Source organism: Periophthalmus magnuspinnatus, chromosome 23 (genome assembly GCF_009829125.3).
Source record: "Periophthalmus magnuspinnatus isolate fPerMag1 chromosome 23, fPerMag1.2.pri, whole genome shotgun sequence".
NCBI classification, from domain to species: domain Eukaryota; kingdom Metazoa; phylum Chordata; class Actinopteri; order Gobiiformes; family Gobiidae; genus Periophthalmus; species Periophthalmus magnuspinnatus.
The window spans coordinates 19,875,373-19,898,406 of record NC_047148.1 but is presented as its reverse complement, the minus strand read 5'-3'; the positions used below and the strand labels follow the sequence as shown (position 1 = coordinate 19,898,406).

The window sequence follows — 23,034 nt, the reverse complement described above, 5'->3', positions numbered from 1 at the left end:
GTCCCAAACCTTTGGTCCACTTAGGCCAAATAAGATGATAAAGTAGACTTAATCTTATCTGTTTAGATTAGAAATGGAAATGTGCATATTATCATCAATCAGATCACAAATTGTCAATGCATTGCACACCCTTACATAATGTCCATTTCCAAACTTTGATCAACAAAGGCTGCTATCTTGAAACATGCAACCTTCAAAGAAGAGAATACGGGATAATTTGAGATTAATCATTGAGATGGGTGCATTCAGAAAAGGTTTGTATGTGCTTCTGCTACCACATTTTATTCAGACCTCAAGGTGCAAGGTCTGTCCAAAAAGTTTCATATGATACTGGATTATAGAGATTGTATGAAGCCCCATAAATACACATATATTTACACACCTCAAAACAAAATCAACATCTTATTTCCATAACATTTTTGGTTTTTTTTTATAAGCAAAGTGACAAAGCAATGGAAAACACAAAGGCAGCAATTCAGCACATGATTTTCATATAGGCCTAACTGGAGGTAGGTGTTTGCTTACATGATTAACTTTTTGTAACTTGACAAAGCCTGATTTATTTTGTGTCACAATCCTGTCTCACTCTGCTTCAAAGATTGATCCAGACCAGATTTAAAACAGATCCAGTCTGAACTCACTATAAACGCTGCACTTTCGTCACACATTCAGGGGGAATAGGCTTACCTAATGCTCCAATGTTTTATTCAGATTTATATACCTTCACTTTGAAAACATTATTAGAAAAAAAAAGAATATTAGAAAACAATTGTTGTGATACGCGGAAGACTTCTTTGTTGTTTTCTTACGAATGTCACTTGAACGCATCACCGTCCTCCAGCGTGCGCGGTGGTGACGTGACCAGCCCATGATGGCGGTACTAGGCACTATTTTGAATTCCGCCCGCTCCTGGAGTTTAAACCTAAGCCAGGGAAAATAGTTTATGGATTTTTGCAAGGGCATAAAGTAAGTGAGCATAAAATAATGGATTCTGTCGTGGGAGACGACTTGACACTCCCAGTGGATTTAAATGGAAGGTAATTTTAAACAAACGAATGCTTGCTAACTTTGCTAACTTTAGCATTAGCATGTAACATAACCACAACACAAACATCTCCGTGAACCCAACACTCTGCGAACGATGCTTCCCAAACGGATATGGCTTTTGTTTAAACTAATCTTTAGCTGGCATAGTGGATATCTTCTGTGTCAGAAATACGTTTTAATAGACAAAGCTTCTGTAACTAACGTCAAATGCGATTACGCTTGAGCGTTTACGGCTGTAATCACTGTTATAACGTACCAGACTGTCACTGCCTAGAATGATCAGGAAATTAACACAACACCGTTACTCACACCATTAACCATTTATATAACGTTAAAAATATGACAAATATAACTAAACTACCTCTGTAGTTTACTGTTAACTAAGTTTAAATATTGAACTTGTTTCTAGTTGGTGAGCTCAGGATTGTCTCTGTGACTATAATCTTCTCTAAAAGCGGAACCATGGTTTCTCTGTTTTGAGTTGCTTACTTTTAAAGCTAAAGGTTATGACATTTTCATGCCATTGATATGTCTGTGCGTGTCTGGCTTGTTCTCTTTCTGCGGTGCTCAGCTGTGCTCTGTAGATCGGGCATCCAGGTGGGAAGCGTACCTGGTAATTCAAGATGTGAACCGAGTTGTATGACCACGGTCAGGTTCTTTATGGCCCATAAAGAACCTGATAAATACCTTTTTATATATATATATATATATATATATATATATATATATATATATATATATATATATATATATATATATATATTATATATATATACATACACATACATACATACTGCTCTAACTGAGCAAATATATATTTGATAATATGTCTATCCACACCGATGGGTGCTTCAGATGTCTTCTGATGTCAGCTGAACTTACAGACTTATGTTTTAACGCTTACAGTCTTTATACTTTGTCTTCACTTTCTGAGTATTGGAAATGCAGGAAATTGGTTGTTTATGTGAAGCCTTGTAAGCACATATTTCTGACTGACTTCCTGCTGCTTACAAGTCTTGCAGCTTCCGATTTTCAAGCTAAGTACAGTAATAGTCAGGACATTTTAGTAAAGCAAGGCTTTTTGTATAGCACAGTTACACAAAGTAATTCAAAGTCCTTTACAGAAATGATAGGCATTAAAATCACAATAGAAGTAATCAAAATATAAATAATCAAAAATAATCATCATAGAATTAACATTAAAGGAGAAAAGTGCAGAATAAAAACCGTGACAACCCTAGTGAAAACATAGTAGAAGCTAGCCTAGCAAAAGCTAATATGATCCAAGATCAAAATGGTCTGTGAATGAAATCAGATGTGAAGAGTGAATTGAATCATTTGCTTCTGAATAAAACAGGACTCCTTGCACAAAGGAGCATAAATTCTCATTTGTGTATAGTAATTTTTTTGATGCAATAAATGCTTGTGATTAAAACATAAATACAGCATAATGAGATTGTAAAAGGGTTTCTAATGTGAAACATGTACAAAGAAAATATGTTGTGATGGGCAAATTGGTAATCACATTATCAATTTTGGTTAATATTAGGGCTGATATTGATAACACAATATTGGTTGATACAATAACCAATATCACAATAAAATAAATATATCACAACAACACAAGGTTCCCCATTTTACAGAAAGTTCTTGTTTTTGTACAAAAAATGGCAAAAAGGCAGGTTGTATTCATGATTTTCCTTAGGGAGCTCTGGCCCTGGAAGTAAATCTTTAGTTCATTTTTTCCATTGAAAACTTCAAGTATCAAGAGACGGCATGGGGGAGGCTAATCAGCTATGCAGTAACTAATATCCATAGCACAGTTGTTTTAAGTGAAAGAAGCGCATTTAAAAAGCAAGATTCTGCAAAAGTGTTAGCACCTAGCAGTTTATAATGTTTCAGAAACGGATATTTACATATATACGTTGACCTATACAACGTATAGGTCTTGTGGCCATTAGTCACCACGTAGCTGATTAGCCCAGAGCAAGATTTTAATATAAATTTTTGTCAAAATATTTATGGGAAAAATTAGTAGGAATTTTACTTCCTGTTGTGCTCCTTTAGGTCCTACATGGAGCTCATCGGTGACCTCTCACTCAGGTTCTAAAAGTAACTTTTGCATTAATATTTCCCATATACTTAAAAAAAAATCTAATATTAAGAGTTCAAAGACATATAAGACTTGTATCCATAACACAGTTGTTTTAAGTCCAAAAAGGCCATTTGAACCGCAAGATTCGATGAGATGCTTTAATAACTTGCTAATTTATAAAGTTTCAGAAACAGATTTTAAATAAAATTATAGTTCTTGTGGTCAATAGTTAACACAGCTGATTATCCCTGAGCAAGCTTTCAAACTTTTTCACACATTTTTAAACATTTTTTTTTTTTTTCGTAAATATTGAACATCACATGTTTTTGTGTTGTGACATTTGAGGCATTTCTAAACCTTTCTAGTTGGTAAACATCATTTTAAATGGTGATCAGTCAACCAGTCCAGCTCTGCTTGGTTTTGTGTCTAGAGTGTAGTGTGTGTGTAGCTGATGTTTGTGCTCTTTGTACTCTGTATCTCTCTTATGGTTGTGCGATGACAGCCACAGCAGACTATTTGTCCATTAGTGAAAGCCTTCGACATGATCATTTCTCTAGTAACAACGGGTCTATGCTGCCACTGGCACATGCTCCCTTTTCACTACACACAGTGTTGAGGCTGGGACAGAGTGGCTGTGCATAGACTATTTTTGGAGCATCCTCAGGGCAGCCAGTCACTGTAAGTAATGTGGCACAGATTCATGACAGAAAACACTTTTTCAGATGCTTCTAGACATAAGCATCCTTTTACTCATGATGAAGAAGAAAAATATGTCTATATATTTCTAATAAGACTTTCTTATTCACAGCTGCCGATTAGCAAACTCCATGGATGCTGCGGAGTACTCTGCTGAAAGCATGACGGGTACGTATAACGGCATCATGTGTTTGTCATAAATGAATGCGTTTCTTTATTTAGTAAAAGATAAAAATACGTTGCTATCCCATTTGCCTTGGGATAAACCTGGGGTTTTCCCTGTGGTTGACAGTCTAAAGCTCATGAGGTATTAATGAGTTTAATGGGAGTGATGTGCACTGACACCACAAGGAAGAGCTCAGATTAAGATATCGTTGGTCAAAATCAAATCTTAAAATCAAGAAAAAATTTTACTAAAATAAATTACTCAAGAATTTGTTATAATACTTGTGTTATAAAACGTTTAATATGTTTGATCAAATCACCGAGAAAGATACTGTCTTTTGTGCTTAGCTCCATTCTTTCCTGGAAAGATGTCTCCAGTCAAAGTTCTCACCATGAAAGACTACGAAAATGTAAGTAATTTCTGGTATGTCAGAGAAGCCTGGGGTAAATTTATTAAACACAAATTTCTAATTACAAATCACAAAAATTGTCTTTTACATCATCATATGCATTTATGCACACTATTGCAAACAAAGATGCATACAATAAATACTGACCCCGTAAAATATGTTTCATTTTCATATAGAATCATAGGCTGAAAGGAAAGTTGCAATAATAGGATCAAGAAAATCAGTATTGTTTGAATACATTTGGAAAACATTTGTTCACATGTGGTTCTTGTCTGTCTGTTTTCTAGGGGATTAATTTTATAGTGGTCTAGATTTTTACATTCTCTCTTCTTTTTGTACCCAGCTCCCACTAACAGATGTATGTTTCCCAGCCCCCAAGCACAATGATGCTCAGTCTAATTCACACATGCACACATCATCACACACTCACACACACCATCACACACTTGCACACACAAATTTCCCCTTCAGTAATAATTATGCATTTTGTATTTATTACTAACACCGAACTGTGTTTGCATGTAACGCATTGTATAGTTTGACTGACTATATTATAAATGTATTTTATGCAGCAAATTACAGCTCTGAAGAAGGAAAACTTTAACCTAAAGCTGCGAATTTACTTCATGGAGGAACGCATGCAACAGAAATGTGATGACTCCACTGAGGACATTTTTAAGACGGTGATTTACTCTACTTTTTAAATTACTTATTGAACAAAACTAGCATGTAGGTTAACAAAATATTTAGTATTGTGCTTTTATCTTTGCTTTGTTTGAATTTAATTTTATCATGTTTTTCAGAATATAGAGCTGAAGGTTGAGCTGGAGTCTATGAAGAGAGAGATGGCAGAAAAGCAGGAGCTTCTGGTCTCTGCCTCGTAAGTGTCCTCTGCTTTAAGTAGCAGTTGTTTATCTGTGAGGAATTAGCTGAACATGTGTGTGCTCTGGTAATGTCAGAAAAGCTTTGGAGAGTCTAGCTGGCCGTGATTCACGAGAGCCTCATCAAGTGCGAGAGCAAGTTCAGAAAGAGATGGATGCTCTTCGCGATGCTTTCAACAAGAAAATTGCAGACTTGGAGCAGGTTAGAATGTCTTACACAAAAATGCATTACTAGGTCACATACATTTTTGTCCATTTTAATATTTTGTCACCACAGTCTTTGCAGGCTGCAGAGTTGGAGATTGATAGGATGGCATCGATAGCTGAACAGGCGAAATGTAAAAATATTAGCATGGAAAAACAGCTTCAGATCCTAAGTGCTAGCACTTCAGCTTCTCATCCTAACCAAGTTTACGAACTGCAGGAAGCCCTGAAGGACAAAGATGAGTCAGTATATGGCATTAAAGTTAATGACTTATGGACCTGTTTGTTTTGACTAAATTATTATTTTCTTTTTAACTCTCCACAGTATCATTTACCGACTTCAGGATGATTTAAATAAAGCCAATTTGCAGGTGAAAAACTGTGCAGAGCAAGCAAGAGATGCACCATCAGCAGATCAAGTCAAACAACTAACTGATCTCATCACACACAAAGAGTTAGAGATTGAGGTATGGTTGTTTAAGTGCTCACACTGATATGTTCTTAAAAGTCTGCTCGTCTCTTTTAGTCATATATTTATTTATTTATTTTAGACTTTAAGAGGTGAACTGCAAACAGAACGGAACAAAATTCCTTCAGAATCTCAGGTCAGTTTTTGGACATCACAAATATCATTGTTAACACCATTGTAACAGAATGTCTGCTTCATTCTGAACTTATGTTGAAGAATTGAAATTTGACTGTGAATGAGGTTTAGTAGTGTCTCTCCAATGCATAAACTTGTCAGTTCAAGTTATTGACCATCAGACATGAAGTGATTGGCGCTGTAAAGAATTCCTTCAACTAGTGATAACTGAGAAAGACTAAAATAATTGTAAAATTAAAATAATGTGTCCTGATATAAATCCATGTAAGGCTGAAGTGTAATGGTTGACGTATGTTGTACTAATACTGTTCTTGTGTTTCCTCTGGACTGGTGACACTTTGCATGAAAGAGATCTTTTAAAAAAAATGATTCTTGTTGACACCACTGCATCAGTTTAGAGTTATCCAATGCCGGCAAGGGAAATGGAAGGCGGGATCAGGGATTATTAAGAGCTTAGGCTTATTTTGGACGGCACTGTCATTAAGCTTTGGGCCTTTCTCTGTGATGCAGAAAGTTGCTGTTGCTGCTACTTGCTAAATCATTGTTTGTTTTGTGTTGGACTGCTTTATTTACTTGAGTGGTGAATCAGATAAAATGAAGGACCTGTGTCGTATTTGTCGGGCTCGTCTGGTTGGAAACCAGTGTCGCTGGATCTTTAGCCCTTCTACCAAAAACAAGCTGCAGGTGATACTGTCTCATGTGCTGGGAAGAGAGGTGACCCGTGATGGGCGGGGTGAGTTTCTTTGTGGGAAATGTGTGTTTCAACTCGAGAAGGTGGTGAAATGTGATGTGGACATCAGCCATATACAAGATGACTACACCATACACATCAAGAGGCTACAAGCTGAAAAAGATCACCTTATACAGTGCATGGTGCACGTATACAAAAAAAACAACCCAGAAATGGACAAGAATGATGGCGAAAGATGTTCTAAAACTAAAGTTAATTCATCGGCTGTTACCAGTCCTGGTATTGAAATTGTTGGTCAACAGGCCATTGAAGGCCAATGTCAAGAAGCAGGAAGAACAAACCCAAAGAGTCGTGTAAGACGCTGTGTGAGTTTGGACAGAATAGCTGGTAAAAGTATAGGGCACTGGGGCATAAAGTTTGGATTGGAGTATCAAGGCCCCATAAGGTCTTACAGTCTTCGAGGCACACGACATCGCTCACAAAGTATGTACCTAGACTTGGTCCATCGCAATTGTCCACAGTCCAAATATGGGTTTAAAGGACGCTCTGCATCGCTGCAGTCGCTCAATAGAGACTCTCTTTCAGAATATATGTCTACACTAAGACCTAAAGCAGTCAAAGGGTTAAGTAGACTCAACTCTCCTGTTGTTTCTTTGGAAAAGTCTCAGACCAGGATCCAGAGCTCAACTCAACCCTCGATCATCTCTGATCTGATCCAGCTCTTGTGTTGTATCAGCACACATCAAATCTCTGTCCCAGCAGGGAGCCGCATTCCTATCCTCAGAAGAATCAGTAGCACTCGTCTCTATCCTCCCTCAAACTGCAGACATAAAGATAACAGGACTTTGCATGAATTAGCAGAAGAATTTGATGATGAATACACTCCTGTGAGAGTGAAGGTAGTTTGCTTTTGTGCTGATCAATCACTGGCTAGATTGTATCATGATTTTTGTAAGAACTAAAAATGTTTTTGTCCCCATGTAATGCAAATTTATTATTATTATTATTTTATTTTTATTTTTTTGTTTTTTTAGAAGAGTGAACTTAATTGTTTAAAGTCTCTCAATCAACAACTAACTGAGGAGGTTACCCAAGCAAAAAATTCCAATGAAATCCTCTCTAAAACACTTGAAGACACCAAGAATGAAACTATGGTATTTTGCTTTTCATTTTACATATTTTGATGTTCTAAATGTTGTTGTTATGCTATTTATTTGCAACATATATTTGGCTAATAAGGCACATACATTATGTCTAAACAGGTCCTGACTCAAAAGTTGGAGGAGAAAGAAAATGAACTCAATTCTGAGAAGAAAAATGCACTTAAGAGAGACAAAACAATTCAAGGTCTCACTCAGATCCTTCGTGAAAAAGAAAATGAGGTGAGCTTACAATCAAACCAACAAAAATAGGGCCCGATCTTCTGCATCGCACATTACAGCTTCTGACAAAGTTGCTCTGTTCTGGACTGTGTCATCACTAAGACTGAGGGCCTGTCGGGAGAGTAAAAATAACTGTTTAAAAACTGAAGAAAAAATCATATAACTCTTCTATTGTGCACATGTATGAAATGAAAAACATATTTAATGTGGCTATACGTTTTAAAAACTGCTGTGAATATATGCTGTGGAAAGGGAAATTTATGATATTCTGACATTGGTATAATCTATAGATAAATTACTTGTGTACAAAATTTACCAATTCCCAAACAATATGCATTGTTAATATCCTCTGGTGGAAGGAGACAAACACCAGACCAGAGCTAGTGTCATACGCTTGTCTAGCCACCTGCTTCCTGAACAAAGAAACTGAAGATCGGGTCCACAAACTAAAACTGAACTATAACCCATTTATGATCTGTGACCAAATAAAGATTGCAGAGCTGTGTCATGAGATTGAAGACAGGGATGAAGCACTTTCAAAAGCAAGAGAAGCGGCACACAAGGCCCAGCTACAAAAATACCAAGTAGATCTTTAACTTTTGTATTTTTGTTTAGTTAGGTTATTCAACACAAGTAATTGCGGTGCATTTCCAGGGAGCCGAAGAGCATCAGAATCTATTAATGGAGAAGCAAACCGAACTGGCCCAGCTCCAAGGCGAGCATCATGCCAAGGTACTTGAGACTCAGAAGCTTCAGCGTGCACTAGACAGGAAGGAGCTGGAGCTGACTGGTCTACAGCAGGCCAAAGAACAACTGGAGATGGAACTGGAGGACATGCAGCAGCAAAAAAAGAAAGGAGACAAAGCTCTCAATGTGAGTAAAAAGTAATGATTTGATAATATTATAATTTGGATTGAATATTTATTGAATTATTCTAGGACCTAAACAATCAGCTTAAAAAGCTGAGTGGGGATATAAAAGACAGAGAAAGTGCTTTAGAGCAGCAATACCAGGAAACACTGAATCAAACAAAACAAAAGATCCTTGCCCATGAAGTGACCATCCAACGGCTCACAACTTCTCTAATGGACAAAGAACAACAACTCCAAGTGAGACAGAATACAAGGCAGCTAACTACTCTACTGTCTACACATATTATTTTAATGTTGTGCATCATTGTCAGGAATACATAAATATGATCAGAGACTTGGAGCACAGCAAATCTTCAGAGGGCATTGACGGAATGCTCTCCATGCTGCGACAAAAACTTAAAGAGAAGGATAAAGCACTGGAGGTGAGTAAGATTATTTTAATCAGTCATGCTATAAACTGTTGTTTTACAATTATACTGTTTTGAGAGCCACACATAGCACGGACTTTTTAAAGCTAATTTAAAGATCTTTTTATTTAGAAAAGCTTACTGCTGATGTTTTTAGTTTTTAGCAATTAGTATTTTAATGTTCTTTTAATGTAGCAGTCTGGGATTTTGTTTAATTAAGAGTGCATTATAAATAAAATGTATTATCATTATTATTATTTTTTTATATTAGCAAGCCCTGGATGAAAAGTTTGCTGCAATTGAAGACAAAGATAATGAGATACACATGTTGCAGCTGTCTTTACGAGAGAAAGACCGAGACTTGGAAAGACTAAACAATTTAGTTTCCCACAATGAAGAGACTATTAATGTGAGTAGATAGTATTTTTTTTGACTAGTGTTTTTTAAATAGCTTTATAAACTCTTTATTCTGCTGTATTCTACAGAGTCTCGATAGTCTGATAAAAGAGAAAGATGTGGAATTACAGCATCTTGCCAACACGTTGAAGAATCTGCAGAGATCTAAACAAGAAATAGAAGAAAACTTGAGTCGCTCCTTGCGGGAAAAGGATGCCATCATCAATCAGCTTAAGCTTTCTTTAGAAGGCAAAACAAAACATTTGACGGTCAGCTGAAAGTCATTATTATGTGTTTAGTGTTCATAATATAAAATTCTGACAATCCCCCAGTTACACATTATTATGTTATACATGATCTTATTTTAGGAATTGACCACCTCAATGCTGAGTCAGTCCCAAAGTCACACACAGGACCTTGGTGAACAGATGGGTCAAAGACTGAAAGTTGCTGAAGCTATGCTGGCAGAGTCTGTTAAAATCAGGGAACGACTGATTGCTGACAACGAAAGCGCGGTAGAAAGGCTCCTAGCTACAATAAACAGCAAGGATCAACTTCTCAAGGTCATTAATAAATTATAAAGGATAAAAATAATTAATATCCATGATCATTGGCAAAGGATCTTCCCTATTATGCCATTGTAATTACCTGAATATGTTTTTTGTCTTTACAGGAGTCAGGTGAACATTACAAATACATGATGTCTCAGCGCACTCAGGAGATTGACGACCTGAGAAAGCAGCTCTCTGACCTGCAACAGCACCTGAACACTGCTGAGAGGCAATGCTCAGCCAGAACACAGGATGCTCTGTCAGAGGCTGCAGAGCTCAGAGCTCGACTGGACGAAAAAGATGGTCTCATCACTGTAAGCTCAACACAATACCATCTTGAAACTCAGTGCTGACATCTTTTGATTTACCTTGCTTGTATTGTTTATAAAATATGTAGAATCTTCTTCAACAAGCAAAGGAAAGAGACCGGTATTCAAATGAGATTAGGCAAAAAGAGGAGTCATCTCATGTTTTGGAGCTCAGACATACCATTCAGATTATGCAGGAAAAACTGGATGAAAAAGAAGGTGAGAGGTTTTATTAAACTTATACAACCGTAAACAATAAAATTGTGTGGCGAATGAGTTTTATGGATATCCCTTTTTTGCTCCACAAGCTGAGCTGTCCACAAAGACTGAAGAAAATAAAGATGACACTCTTCCACTCCCAAAGAAAATCGTCATCCTAAAGAAAGAACTACTTCAAGTAACTGAAGCACTGAACCAAGCACTTAAAAGAGAGACTGAACTGAAGGTCAGTAAGTTTGAGTATACAAAAACAGCGTTGACAAAAAATGTATTATTGAGTTGACTTTGAGTTCTGACTACTCTAAATGCTGTTTGGTTTCATTTGCAAAATTAGTTATTGTTAAATGAGCTTGAAGTTTGCTGTGAAAGTAAAACTGCAAACATTGAGTCCCTCACTGCCACTCTACAGATGAAGGATGACATCATCAAAGTAAGAAACTGGAACTTTTTCTACTAAGCACAAGAAATGAATTGTATGAATAACTGCGTTATGTCTACAGACACTCCACCAACGCATTGGTCAAAAGTCTGAATCTTTAGAGGAGGATTCACATGATCAGGCCACAAGCAGTGGAACAGAGAGATTTCCTCCTAAGCTTCCACAGAGGGAGCGAACCATGATTGGTGGAGACAATGAAGAAGAGGTAATTTTAAAGTCTTTAGAAAATGTAATAGTTCTATAGTAAAATTGCCATGACATATAATCTTGTTTATTTTGATTTATTTACTTTAGACTATACCCAGTTTTAAAGCCTTACAACAGGAGCATGAGGCCCTCAACAAAGCCCTGAAGACAGAACAGCAGCTTTATTCTAGTCTGGTTCGGACTGTTAAAGAGCAGAACAGGTAGGAAAACTGCAAATGACAATTACACTCAGTGTAAAATGGATGAGAATAATGTAAAATATATGACAATAATGTAAAAATGTTTATAATTTCAGCGCCCAACGTCTCCATGCTCTACAGCTAGAGCTGACAGCTGTGCAACTTCTTCGACAGCAGTTGGAGGAAAGCATCAAAACTAATGATGAACTTAAAGATGACCTGGAAACAGAAATGCGCAGGGCCAAACTCAGAGAAGGTGCAGTGCAAACACACTTTGTTGCAGATGAGTTTGGAAATGAAATAAAAACAAACATTTTAGGTTAAAACAATCTTGTACACAGAGGTCAAACAAAGTTCAATTTGCTCAACTAATCTCATTTTGTTTACCCTGCACATCCTTTTTCTCCCCTCGTCTGTCTTTCATGTCTGTTCAATGTTTGTTCTTTTCTTTTCATAAACCTGCATGTTGTTCCAAGCATGAACCAGTTTCATGGTCCTGTAACTGTCACTCTCATTTTTAACCTGTCTAACCTAAATAAAGAACTTAGTCTGTCTTTCACATTGTTACAATCACTTTTATTGTCATGACTGTTTTGTGTTTGTGGCAGTATCCCAACCCTATAAAATATATTATTGGATAATAATTTATTGATGACTGTGAAATGTAATGCGCCTGAAATAAAGGCACCCTAACTTTACTATCTTGTGACATAATCTGCTTAATGTTGTTTAGAGCATTAATTCACAGTGCCATAGGGGCAGAGGTTAAGGCTGATTAAAGGTGTCAGAACCCCTGTGTAGCTTTCTGATCCCTCCACTTGAGTCTCAGGTGTATAAATAGGAAGTGTCCAGTCCTATACTCACAATTACATCAAACATTTGAGAGTTCTTAAATCTAAATTTATTATTTTGTATAAATGTGATGTTTTGTATTCAATGTACATCTTTTTGTATCGTATAAAGCAAGGTATTTCTTACATATTATGTGTTTTTCTGGGCAATTGTACAGCAGTGGGAAATTTATATATTTTTTTTTCTTCTACAGGTATTGACCCTAAGGAGCTTGAGAGCATGAGAAACCAACTAGAAGATGCACAACGCTGGAATGTGTCACTGCAGGCTCGCTTGGGGGCCATCCAGAATCGTGGAGGAGGTGTGGGTGGAACCAATGACAGTGGGTGATTTATCAAGAACAGGACATGTTACATTATCAGTAAACTGGTTATGTAAAGATGCACTTTGTGTTTCTGTCCTTCAGGTGACTCCTTGACTTTCTTAGGTGACCAGACATCTTATTTGAGCATTTGTATTGGAGAAGAGGAGGATGACAGTTTGTCCCAGTTGACATCTCAGGAGCTTAGAGAAAAGGTTAATACACCATTCATATGGAACAGTAATAAGTGAAGCCTATTTTTAAAAATAATAATGTGTTTTGTTTCAGGTGACAGAGCTCCAGGACTATATTAGCAGACAACATGCTTTGAACAGAGACCTGCAGAACAGATTGAGCTTGTTGGAAAAGTCACATCTTCAAAGTCCTGGTAGAGAGGAGCTGAAGATGGGCTCACAAATCAGTTGGAAACAGGTTAGCATAAGAAGAACACTGTTGGTAACCTATACTCTGTTATCAAAACAACATAAACCTAACAAGTATGTAGTTACCTGTGATCATTTCTAAACATCTATCATATTAATTCCTTTCGATATTGTGACCTTTTGTCTTAAACCTTCAGTTTTTCAAGCATGCTGTGTTTCTTACCTAATATAGTTTAATGTTATGAATTGCTTTCTTAGATAACTAACAAATCTGTTAACAATAGCTTAAGCTGTCTCTTCTGTCCTTTACCTTTCCTAACCTGTTTTCTTGTATCTCTGTGTCCCATAAATTGGTCTTGTTGCCACACCACATTAGACACACCATGCCATTCAACTGTTACTGTGCAGTGTTTTATTGATTCTGTTGCACCATTATTTTTTTCTTTATCAAATCATCTGCGTCATACTCGCCTTCCATGTCATTATCCTAGCTGCCTTTGACTTACCAGGATAAAGAGAGCCAGACAGATGCCACACTGGACCGGGTATGATCGTTGTCTTTGTTCTTATGACCAAAATAGAAAATTTTGAGCTAAAACTGCTTTGTATCATTCCCAAATTAGAATATTTGTCAAGACCTGTCAAGTAAAAAAAGTATTAAAAATACAATTGATAAGACTAGAGGACAAACTCCATCTGGCCGCGACACAAAAGACAAGGATGTTTGTGTGGATGATATAACCATTTCAAGTCCATTCGGTGAAGCCTGCTCTGAGTCATGCTTTAAGTGAGTTTGTGCCTGTCCAAATAATTACCTCATGCTGTGGCTGCTTCTCTTTTCTGAATTGTACATTTTTTTCTCATTTACAGAGAGAAGATTGATAAAACTATACAGATAAAAGAACAAACATCACACGAGCCAAAAGAAGAGTGTGTGGAGGCCTCAGAGGAGTGCAGTGATGGCATGGATCTGGCACATAAAACTGGAGAAATGACCCGTCTACAAAAAAATGTGACATCAAATGACCAAACAAAATCTATCAAACCTGGCATCCAGGAGGCTAACACCAAAGAGCTAACAGAGCAGACATCTACTGGTTCAAAACACAAACCTGGCACTAAATCCTGTCACAAAAAGGTTAAGGTAAGCTAACATGTAATTTGTCACTAATTTAATGCGTACAAGTTGTTTAATCAAATACCTTTTTTAGGCTTCACAATCCCGACTTCCTATCCCTGTGAGGCGCAGAGCTGGAGCTACTGGTGCTGCACTTGAGCATCAGCTTTTAGATGCGGTCCATGGAAGCGATCAGCAAATTCTCTTGTTAAATTCCCTCTCATCACAGTCTGGCTCCTTCTCCCATGACTCACTTGTGTCTGACAGTAGCTCTGAGGTCAAACAAACCTCTTGCAGCACTCCGCCTGATGTTCCTCTCGCAACACAGTTAGAGCTACTTCAGCAACAGTGCCAGGATAAGGAGGCATTAATCAGTGAACTTCATGAAAATCTAGCAGACTTAAAGGAGCTCCAAACCCAACTTCAAGAAAAAGAGCGTCTTATTCTGCAGTATACAGAGGCCCTCCAGGCAGCGGAGTCCACTATTGCGTATTTAACTGCTTGCAGTCTAGATAGCCAGGGTGCTCTTGGGTCTGACCTAAGTGGTTCAAATGCCACACTTCAAAACAAATGCATAGAACTTGAGCATGCCTTAGATGAGAAGGAAGAGTATATTTGTGAGTTAACAGAACTACTTCATGAAGCTGATAAAGTTTTAAATTCATCAAAAAGTCACGGTTCAAACCATGGTACGAGTGCCCTTGATATCAAAGCTGTTTTGCAGAGAAATCCCTACAGCAAAAAACAGAGTGAAGATGATTTGTCTGGATCTAGTCATGAGCTACCCCCAAATGCTGAAACTGCTGATTCTGTTGTGAGAGATGATGATGATAGTTATGAAAATGATGATAGTTCAAGCAAAACACCATCAGACCAGTTTGAGACAATAGGTTCTCACATGAGCGATTCACAAAAAAGAATTGTGGTTGTTCTAATGAACTGTCTCAATGCCACTAAGTCGGCCATTGCGTCTCTGACTGCACACTGTACAGATAGCTCATCAGTGACCTCCACTGAGCTGCAGACATGTCTAGATAAGTTAAAAAGTGCATTCAATGAAAAAGAGACACTTGGAGACATCACACAGTTTAGTATTGAAACTAACAATGCAGAGTGCTCCAGCTCACCTCAATCTAAAGATCAACACCAACAAGGTCCTCATCACAACCTACAAATCCTGTATGAACTCTTTAGCAGTTTTCAACAAAAACTGTCAGACCTCCAGGCCTCACAAAAGAGCTCAGATGTGCAGAGACCTTTACAAAACACCAAAGCATTACCACCGAATGTGCAGAACCAGATCGAGACTCTTCACAAGGAACTGAGGGAAAAAAGAAAGATCTGCAAAAACCTAGAGGAGAAATTAGCCACAGCACAGTCCAAAACACCAAGTCCAGAAATTACACCGAAAGGTAAGATATGCCATATTTCCTGTGTTTTACTCTTGTTAACATGTTTTAATGTGATGACTGGTCAATGAACCCATTAATTACATATTGTCTTGCCTCAAATGCCAGCTCTGAAGCAAGATGAGAAAGGCGTGCAGGTCGATTTGCAGGACCTGGGTTACGAAACGAGTGCCAAGAGTGAGAACGATAGGGAGGAGAGCAGTAGCACAGGTAGCTGGCTCTTAGGCAGACTGTCTGAAAACTAACAGGATGATCTCTGCATGAAGAGTGGACAAAATTTGACTATTTGCTCTTTTCTGGTTGGGTCTAATAATAACTGCTGCACGGTTCTTGGTTTTAACGGTTTCTCACTGACCAAAACTGCATGTGTTTTCTCTGGGAATGTCGCCTGCGTTTTGTAGACCTCATTATCAAATATTGTTAAATAGCATCTGATAAGATGTGTATGTTTTTATGTTTCACAGATTTGGAGGTCGGATTTAAACCCATTTGCGGTGCATCTAGTCTGCCTTCCCTGTTGAAGCAGGAACAAACAATTTTTTCTTCTACAGAAAACCTTTACTCAGCATCCAGCACATACCCTACATCCCCTGTCCTAAGCTCCGCTAAGGTAAACCTAAAAATGCAGTTTGCTTTTGAACACATGTTGATGTATTTATTTAGGGTGCATTGTGTGTCATTTTCTTTCTAGGCAAGCATAAAAAGTTTGCGTAGAAGCTCATTATCTAGTGATGTGGTTGCCAGCACATATGAACCTTCAGCAATTAGAGAAGAGGACCATGCAGAACCTCACGATGACGAAAGAGATAACAAATCCATGCATTTAAAGGGAACAGCACTAAAGGACAAAACAAGCTCCCTGAATGTGAGCTCTGAGAGAAGAACATCACTCGCCTTAAGCACAAGTGACCTGCTCCACAGTCGAAGTGGCTCAACATCACCTGCCAGGTCTGAGTTTGATTTCATTAGATTCTTGATGTAAGGTACAATGTTACACTGTTGTTTGTCCCCCACAGACTGGAGTCACTGATTCAGTCCCAGGCCAGGGAGCTGTCCCAGCTGAGACAGGAGATCAAGGACAGTCGGAGGCTGGGAGCCCTGCAACGGCAGCAGCTTGAGGACTTGGGCAAGGCCTTTAGTAATCTGATACAGTCTGCTAAACTGGACAACCTCATGGGGGAGGAGGTCAAAAAGCAGCTTGATAGAAGTATTGCAATTATGGACAGTCTGGAAGGACGTCTTGATAGAAGTCAACACCGTTCGGAAGGTAATTTATTTTACTTCTATATGATGTTGCTCTTATTGTATATAACAACACATGACATACATATACAGGGGAAATTCAGCAGCAAATATCTTTTTAGTTTTAGTGGCCAAACCTCCTTGTCAAAGCCTGATCTTATCAGATCTCAGAAGCTAAGGCCTGGTTAGTGCCTGCATGGGACACTGCTGGGAATTTCAGGTGCCACAGTGAGGTGCCAGTGGCAAAGACTGTTGTTGTCCTTAGGCAAGACACTTCACCCACATTGCCTAGTATGAAATTGGTATGTGTGTGAGTGTTGTGGTGGTTGGAGGGGCAGGTGGCGCATATTGGCAGCCTTGTCTCTGTCAGTTACAATAGTACCTTACCGCCACCAAATGTGAGTGAATGAATAATGCACAAAATTGTAAAGTGACTTTCAGCTTCTGAAAAAGCGATATATAAGACTAAGACGTTAGTTATTAGTATAATTCACTCAGACACTTTTCTGTTAGACGTGTTGGCACAACTCAGCTGCTGTGACCATAACTTGTTTAAGTGTTTTACAAACCAATCGCATAATCACAATCACATAATTGTTCTACTGTTCAACAGGAGAATCTCTTTTGGGGAGTGAACACAGTGCAAAAGTCTCACACAGGTTCGTTATTGTTTCTAATCATGTTCATTCTGCTTTTAATTGAGTTAAACAGGAGGAGGACAAAATTAGATTAAAAAATGAGTTTAATCAATCAAACAGTTGTTTGGATGTAAAATGCTGTTTCTATCATTGTCCCTGATGTGAGCAGTGATGAGCAACATGCCCCTTCTGACAGCCCAGCTCAGATTCAGCAGGAAATAGATAGACTACGAGTGGATCTAGAGGATGAAAGGGAGTTGCTACAGCAGCATGTCAGCCTGTTAGTCCACCAAAACCTCACCCTGGCTGATTGCACTAGGGACCAGCTGGACCTGTGAGTTAGTTGGAGATGTAGTGTGCAGTGAGCTTTTTATTTCCTACTTTCCAACTTATTTTCTAGAATTAGTTGACTAGTAGTGCCTCTAGTTTCTTTCAAAACTGTGTTCATCGTTTCTGTTCTGGTGATACTTTATTCTTCTCTCATAATAGTATAACCTATTTTACTCAATTTGAATTATTCAGGTTAACGAACGAGCTGCAGGAGAAGAACCGCCTCATCCAAAACTTGCAGAGTCAAACCAGTGGTCAAAGTTCAGGCAGTCACCACAGCTCTCATCCTAATTTGCACAACTTAAACAAGACCTCCTCATCTTCCCACAGCAGCCAGGAGTTCAAACCAGCACAGAGTAAGCTTATGCAACTAAAATACATCATTGTGTACAGTTTTTTTCCCTTTATCAAATGTCTTCCAAATGAGTGACTACAATCGTAATACATGCATTTTTATCATGCATAATTTTTAGGATAATATAATGGACAACTGTTAATTATTCAGTCACACCCCAATGAGATTAGCGGTGCATAGATAGAGCTTTTAACCGCACTTTTCAGATACTTATTGTTGCATTTAGGCCTCACGTAGAACAACAGAGGGTGAGGAGCACAGCGGGTGTCCAGTTACAGTCCACCTCCCTCTTAAAGTTGCATTATTCAGTGACACGTATCCAGTTCAATGTTTTAATGCACATTTCTTTATGAATTAAATACTATTGTCAATGAGAATGATAATTGGAGTAGTTTCAAAGCAGCCATTCCCTAAGCTTTCTCCTTGTTAAGAGCCCATGTACATCACTTAGTCTGCTCTTCATGTTACATTGTCCAGGCCGATCGCACTCCGCTGAATGGCCGGTAGCCGAAGGGGGCGGGGTTTTGGAAAGGGGTGTGTCTGATCACCGTGACACCGTTGGCAGACTGCAGGCCCTGCACAGGGAGAACGCTCGGCTGCAGGAACAACTGAGGAGCAGCGAGCAGCTCAACACCACGCTGCGCAGTGAACTAGACCTGCAGTGTACCATCATGGCTCAGAACGGCTCACAGGGTCACAGTGAGTCCAGACCTGAAGACAGACCACGGGCAGACAGCAGCTCTCCAAGGGACTGTCCGCTCACTTCAGGTACTAACATCACTGTTGATAGGCCCATGTTATTGTATAAGTAACTACAATACAATTTAAACTTTTTTTGAATTCTTGACAGACCTACTTGCAGAGCATTTACAAGAAATCCGAGTTCTGCGTCGACGTCTTGAAGAAAGCATTAGAAACAACGACAGCCTAAGGGAACAACTGGAGAAGAAGCTTGCAGAGGCGCACAAAGACACAGGTACTTTCCCACTTGTAATGCGTAAGCTTTACAAAGAGACCTTGTTCTGTTACTGACCATAGTTTTGATCTCCTAGTGCGCACTCACATCTTCATCAAAGACCGTGAGGAGCACAGTCAAGTTACCAAAGAGAGGCAGTATCACGATCAACAAACTTCGAAAGAGCAGCTGATCTCAGAGTCTCAAGGTAAATATAAATTACAGATACGGGTAAAAAATCAGATAAAATAACCATCTAATAATAGTTCATTTCTTTGTATTTTGCAGATAAGCAGAAAGAGAATGACAAACTGCGTGAGACTTTGGCTAGAAGGGCCGCAAAACTGGAGCAGAGCAGAAAGGAGTGTGAGAAGCTGCGGCAGGACAACATGCAAGTGCAAGAGAGACTGGCGGTCATGAGCCAAGAAAATGCTCAACTAAAAGATTCTCTGCTCTCCAGTAAAGAGGAACTCCAGAGGTACAAACGTGGACATATGACTGAACCTTTTACATGGAATCTACACACTTTCACTGACACACTTTCACTGACACATGTCCGCTTCAATGGACTATTAGAGTCAGCAATATTGTTTGTCAAAGCTGAAACATGAGAATCGGTTAGGTAGTCCTCAGTTTACACGCAGGGATAAATGAAACCTGACACCACTTTCCTTCTAAATACCTCAATATCTCCTGTTTATAGCTTTTTATATTTAGGTTTCTATTTGCATTTTTTCACAGTTCAATGCTGTTACCATACAATCAGATTACTGCATCAATCTATTTTATTTTAATTTTTAGGCTTCAGTGTGAAGTGAAAGTTCAAGGCCAACAGCTGATGGATTCACACCATCTTCTCCAGTCTTTGCGTGTAGAGCTGCAGGTTTATGAAAAACTGAAGAGCCAAGATCTGAAATCTACAGGTACAAAACAGGTTTTTTGTATTGTATTGTTCTTGACTTCTAGTGTTTTTATTGTATTTAACAATAATGATTATTTTCTGTAAACAGAAGATGGACAGACACCACGTGGAGAGGAGCCTGGGTTTTCGTCTGGCTCAGTGGACCTGAGAGAGCTGATGTCTGAGATTAAACATTTGAGACTTCAGCTGGAGAGGAGCATCCAGACCAACAACGCTCTGAGGCAAAGACTGGAGGAGCAGATCAACCATGGACCGAACCACTCTGAGACCATTAACATCAATTACCTGCTCTCTTCTCCAGGTAATATCACTTTACAACAATGGAAAAAGCACGCACAACATATGAGACAGACAATACGTAATAGTCAAACTATCATTATGATCCTGATTCTGATTATTAGGCCCGAGCCGAGGGACTAATTAAAATTGTGTTTGGAGCCCAGAAATTGCAAAAATTAAGTAGTAAACAACACTGGACATAGCAGCAACCGATATTGACCGATTATTGCCCCACGGTTGGGGGGTGAGAGCCTTTATTGCCACATGCAGCTTTTATTATTATTGTTATTATTTAATCTAGTTTTGTTTTCTTCTTTGTATTGTGGTTCACATGTTAAGAACTTTGGTCAGCTGTAGTTTTTTAAATGTCCTATACATGAAAATCTGATTTTACTTCACAATAAATAGTTTAGAAAAAAAACTTTTGGTGCTTTAGGCTTTGACAATAGAGATCCAGATTTATCGTAAATAATCAAAAATCAAAGTAAAAAAATTTTATGTTGCATTTGTTGTAGATGAGGCAGTCAGGACACAAGGTCTGGACGACTTGAATCCTTCTCATCACAGGGAACGTGCTAGAAACACCCATGGTTTGATACAATTTTTTGTTTGTCGTAAAATTACCGGTAAGATTATTTGTGTTATTCATATTCTTATGTTTTGTTTTCAGATCAAAAACACCAAACTGTAGTTGATGGAGGATCTTTGAGTAGTAGCTCGATGGACAGTACTTCTGGTGCTCCCTCTCGCCTGGTACCCGGTCACCGCATGTGGGCAAATCGCAATGGCCGCCATATTTTGGGCTTGATTGAGGACTACAGTGCTCTTCGCAAGCACATCTCAGAAGGGCGCAAACTTTCCCACAGCATGGATACACAATTACAAGAGTGTATACTGTTCTTTAAAGAACAATGTTCAGACAAGGTACTTGATTAAATGTTTTGCATGTTAATAAATATAAATTAACATTTACATTAAACTGCCTGATTAGTTTCAGGAACAGAAGCCTCTGAAGAGTTTGTGCACCAATATGAATTCACTGCAGCACGTCCTGGAGGAGGCCAGCCGTCTGCTCAAACTATTATGGCGAGTGTCTCTGCCCATCAATGTAACAACAGGAGACATGGGTCACAACCAGCAGGTACAGTTCACAACTTAAGAACTGAACTGAAGCCGGACCTTATAAAGGCACCCAGAATGATTCACGTTGATCTTCACTTTAGGATGAGCAGCTGAAACGGGAGATCTCCAGGCTGAAGAACAGAGTGCTACAGCAGGAGAAGATGTTGAGTGGAGCTGTTAAACGTCTTGGAACAACCAACCAGCTCAAAGAGGGAATGGAGAGGGTCATCATTGATCAGTGTATGTAATTTTGTTATTAGACTGTCTTGTAAATGGAAGCCTCTTATAATTTTTCCCTCCATGTGTTTTCTGTAGTGTCCTTGACACATGGGATTTTGAAGAAAGCAAGAGGAAATTTAGAGGTAAGTGAGTTTATTATTACTCAAAAAACAAAACTTTTAAATACATCTACTAGTAGAAAATCATTCTTCCTTCTTATTCTCTATAAAAATGTTAGACAAATTATTGTACGCTCAAAGGTCTGTCTGGATCACCAGCGGAAGGTCAGTATAGGGTAGTGATGACTTGGCGCATGGAACTTGGCGTGATGTTTTTTTAATGCATGTACCACTTCCAAACTATTGTTTTTTGTGTTCAGCAGAGAATTTAACCTACTGTATGCATATGTTCATAATGCTGCATGAACACAGAGTTATTGTCCTTTTTTATGCTGCCCTTTTGTGAATCACTGACCTTCACCCTTTTACAATGTAAGCCACCAACCACCGTATCAGGATGACCATTCCTTCGTCCTGGTGCGATGTCTGATGGAGGAGGTCTGTGTCCAGTTGAGGCTGGAGGCTTGTACTCAGCCTCACTGTTTACATGTGTTAGGTTTAGCAGCGTCATCCAAAAAGATCTCCAATATTCTAGTGCACTTCAAGGGTATTTTTTATTTGAGTACTAAAGTCTTTATTCCTCTTACAGGAGATCCCAGCGATTGGCCTGTAGCAGATATGCAGTCAGATCCAGGAGATGGTCTTGAGACTGTTCAGCACTTTAAAGGGACAGAAGAGCTGTAGCTCTCTGCAACTCGGATAAACCTGCTGTCAACTAATCCAGATTCACTTTTATTTATTTGCAAGAGCAATGAGATATTCTAGGTACTTAATATTTTCCTAAACAAAATTTTACTATTGCTTTTAGTGCCTTTGTGTAAATATGGATTTAACCATGTCTCAAGATGCAATAAGCAATTTGTGTATTACATTTTTAAAGAAAAATAAAATAATTGCCGATACAAAAGTTGCTTTATTATGACAAATTTAGGCATGTCTTTGGTAGCTTCTTTAAGTCAATTTAGAAACAATTATAAAAATACAAGTCACATAGGGTGGACAATACAAAGGAACCTGTGTATACTTACAGCATCATCA

At 38.5% G+C, this 23,034-nt stretch overlaps 2 protein-coding genes across 3 annotated transcripts in view; one reads left to right on the top strand and one right to left on the bottom strand.

The window, feature by feature from the left end:
• Positions 1 to 23,034, bottom strand: part of nup188 (nucleoporin 188) — a 55,337-nt gene that overhangs the window by 22,839 nt on the left and 9,464 nt on the right. The gene's annotated exons all lie outside the window — the stretch shown is intronic.
• cdk5rap2 (CDK5 regulatory subunit associated protein 2) lies at positions 847 to 22,999 on the top strand. Of its 2 annotated transcripts, XM_055231895.1 has the most exons (50): positions 847 to 1,037; positions 3,951 to 4,006; positions 4,352 to 4,413; positions 4,986 to 5,096; positions 5,217 to 5,293; positions 5,373 to 5,496; positions 5,572 to 5,741; positions 5,824 to 5,965; positions 6,050 to 6,103; positions 7,828 to 7,947; positions 8,056 to 8,175; positions 8,667 to 8,759; positions 8,830 to 9,048; positions 9,114 to 9,284; positions 9,359 to 9,469; positions 9,726 to 9,863; positions 9,940 to 10,119; positions 10,219 to 10,413; positions 10,524 to 10,715; positions 10,799 to 10,928; positions 11,018 to 11,154; positions 11,263 to 11,358; positions 11,429 to 11,572; positions 11,662 to 11,774; positions 11,870 to 12,009; positions 12,799 to 12,927; positions 13,012 to 13,121; positions 13,195 to 13,338; positions 13,781 to 13,834; positions 13,913 to 14,076; positions 14,160 to 14,433; positions 14,501 to 15,818; positions 15,924 to 16,025; positions 16,280 to 16,425; positions 16,507 to 16,763; positions 16,832 to 17,082; positions 17,671 to 17,716; positions 18,218 to 18,381; positions 18,858 to 19,148; positions 19,231 to 19,356; positions 19,433 to 19,543; positions 19,624 to 19,813; positions 20,137 to 20,258; positions 20,346 to 20,558; positions 21,052 to 21,126; positions 21,207 to 21,460; positions 21,528 to 21,677; positions 21,760 to 21,898; positions 21,974 to 22,020; positions 22,586 to 22,999. In XM_055231895.1, the coding sequence occupies exons 1-50, from the start codon at positions 985 to 987 to the stop codon at positions 22,607 to 22,609; spliced, it is 8,049 nt and encodes a 2,682-aa protein (XP_055087870.1). In that variant the 5' UTR covers positions 847 to 984; the 3' UTR covers positions 22,610 to 22,999. The 2 variants fall into 2 exon arrangements, with proteins under 2 accessions (XP_055087870.1, XP_055087871.1); XM_055231896.1 differs by lacking the exon at positions 15,924 to 16,025 and having other exon boundaries at positions 880 to 1,037.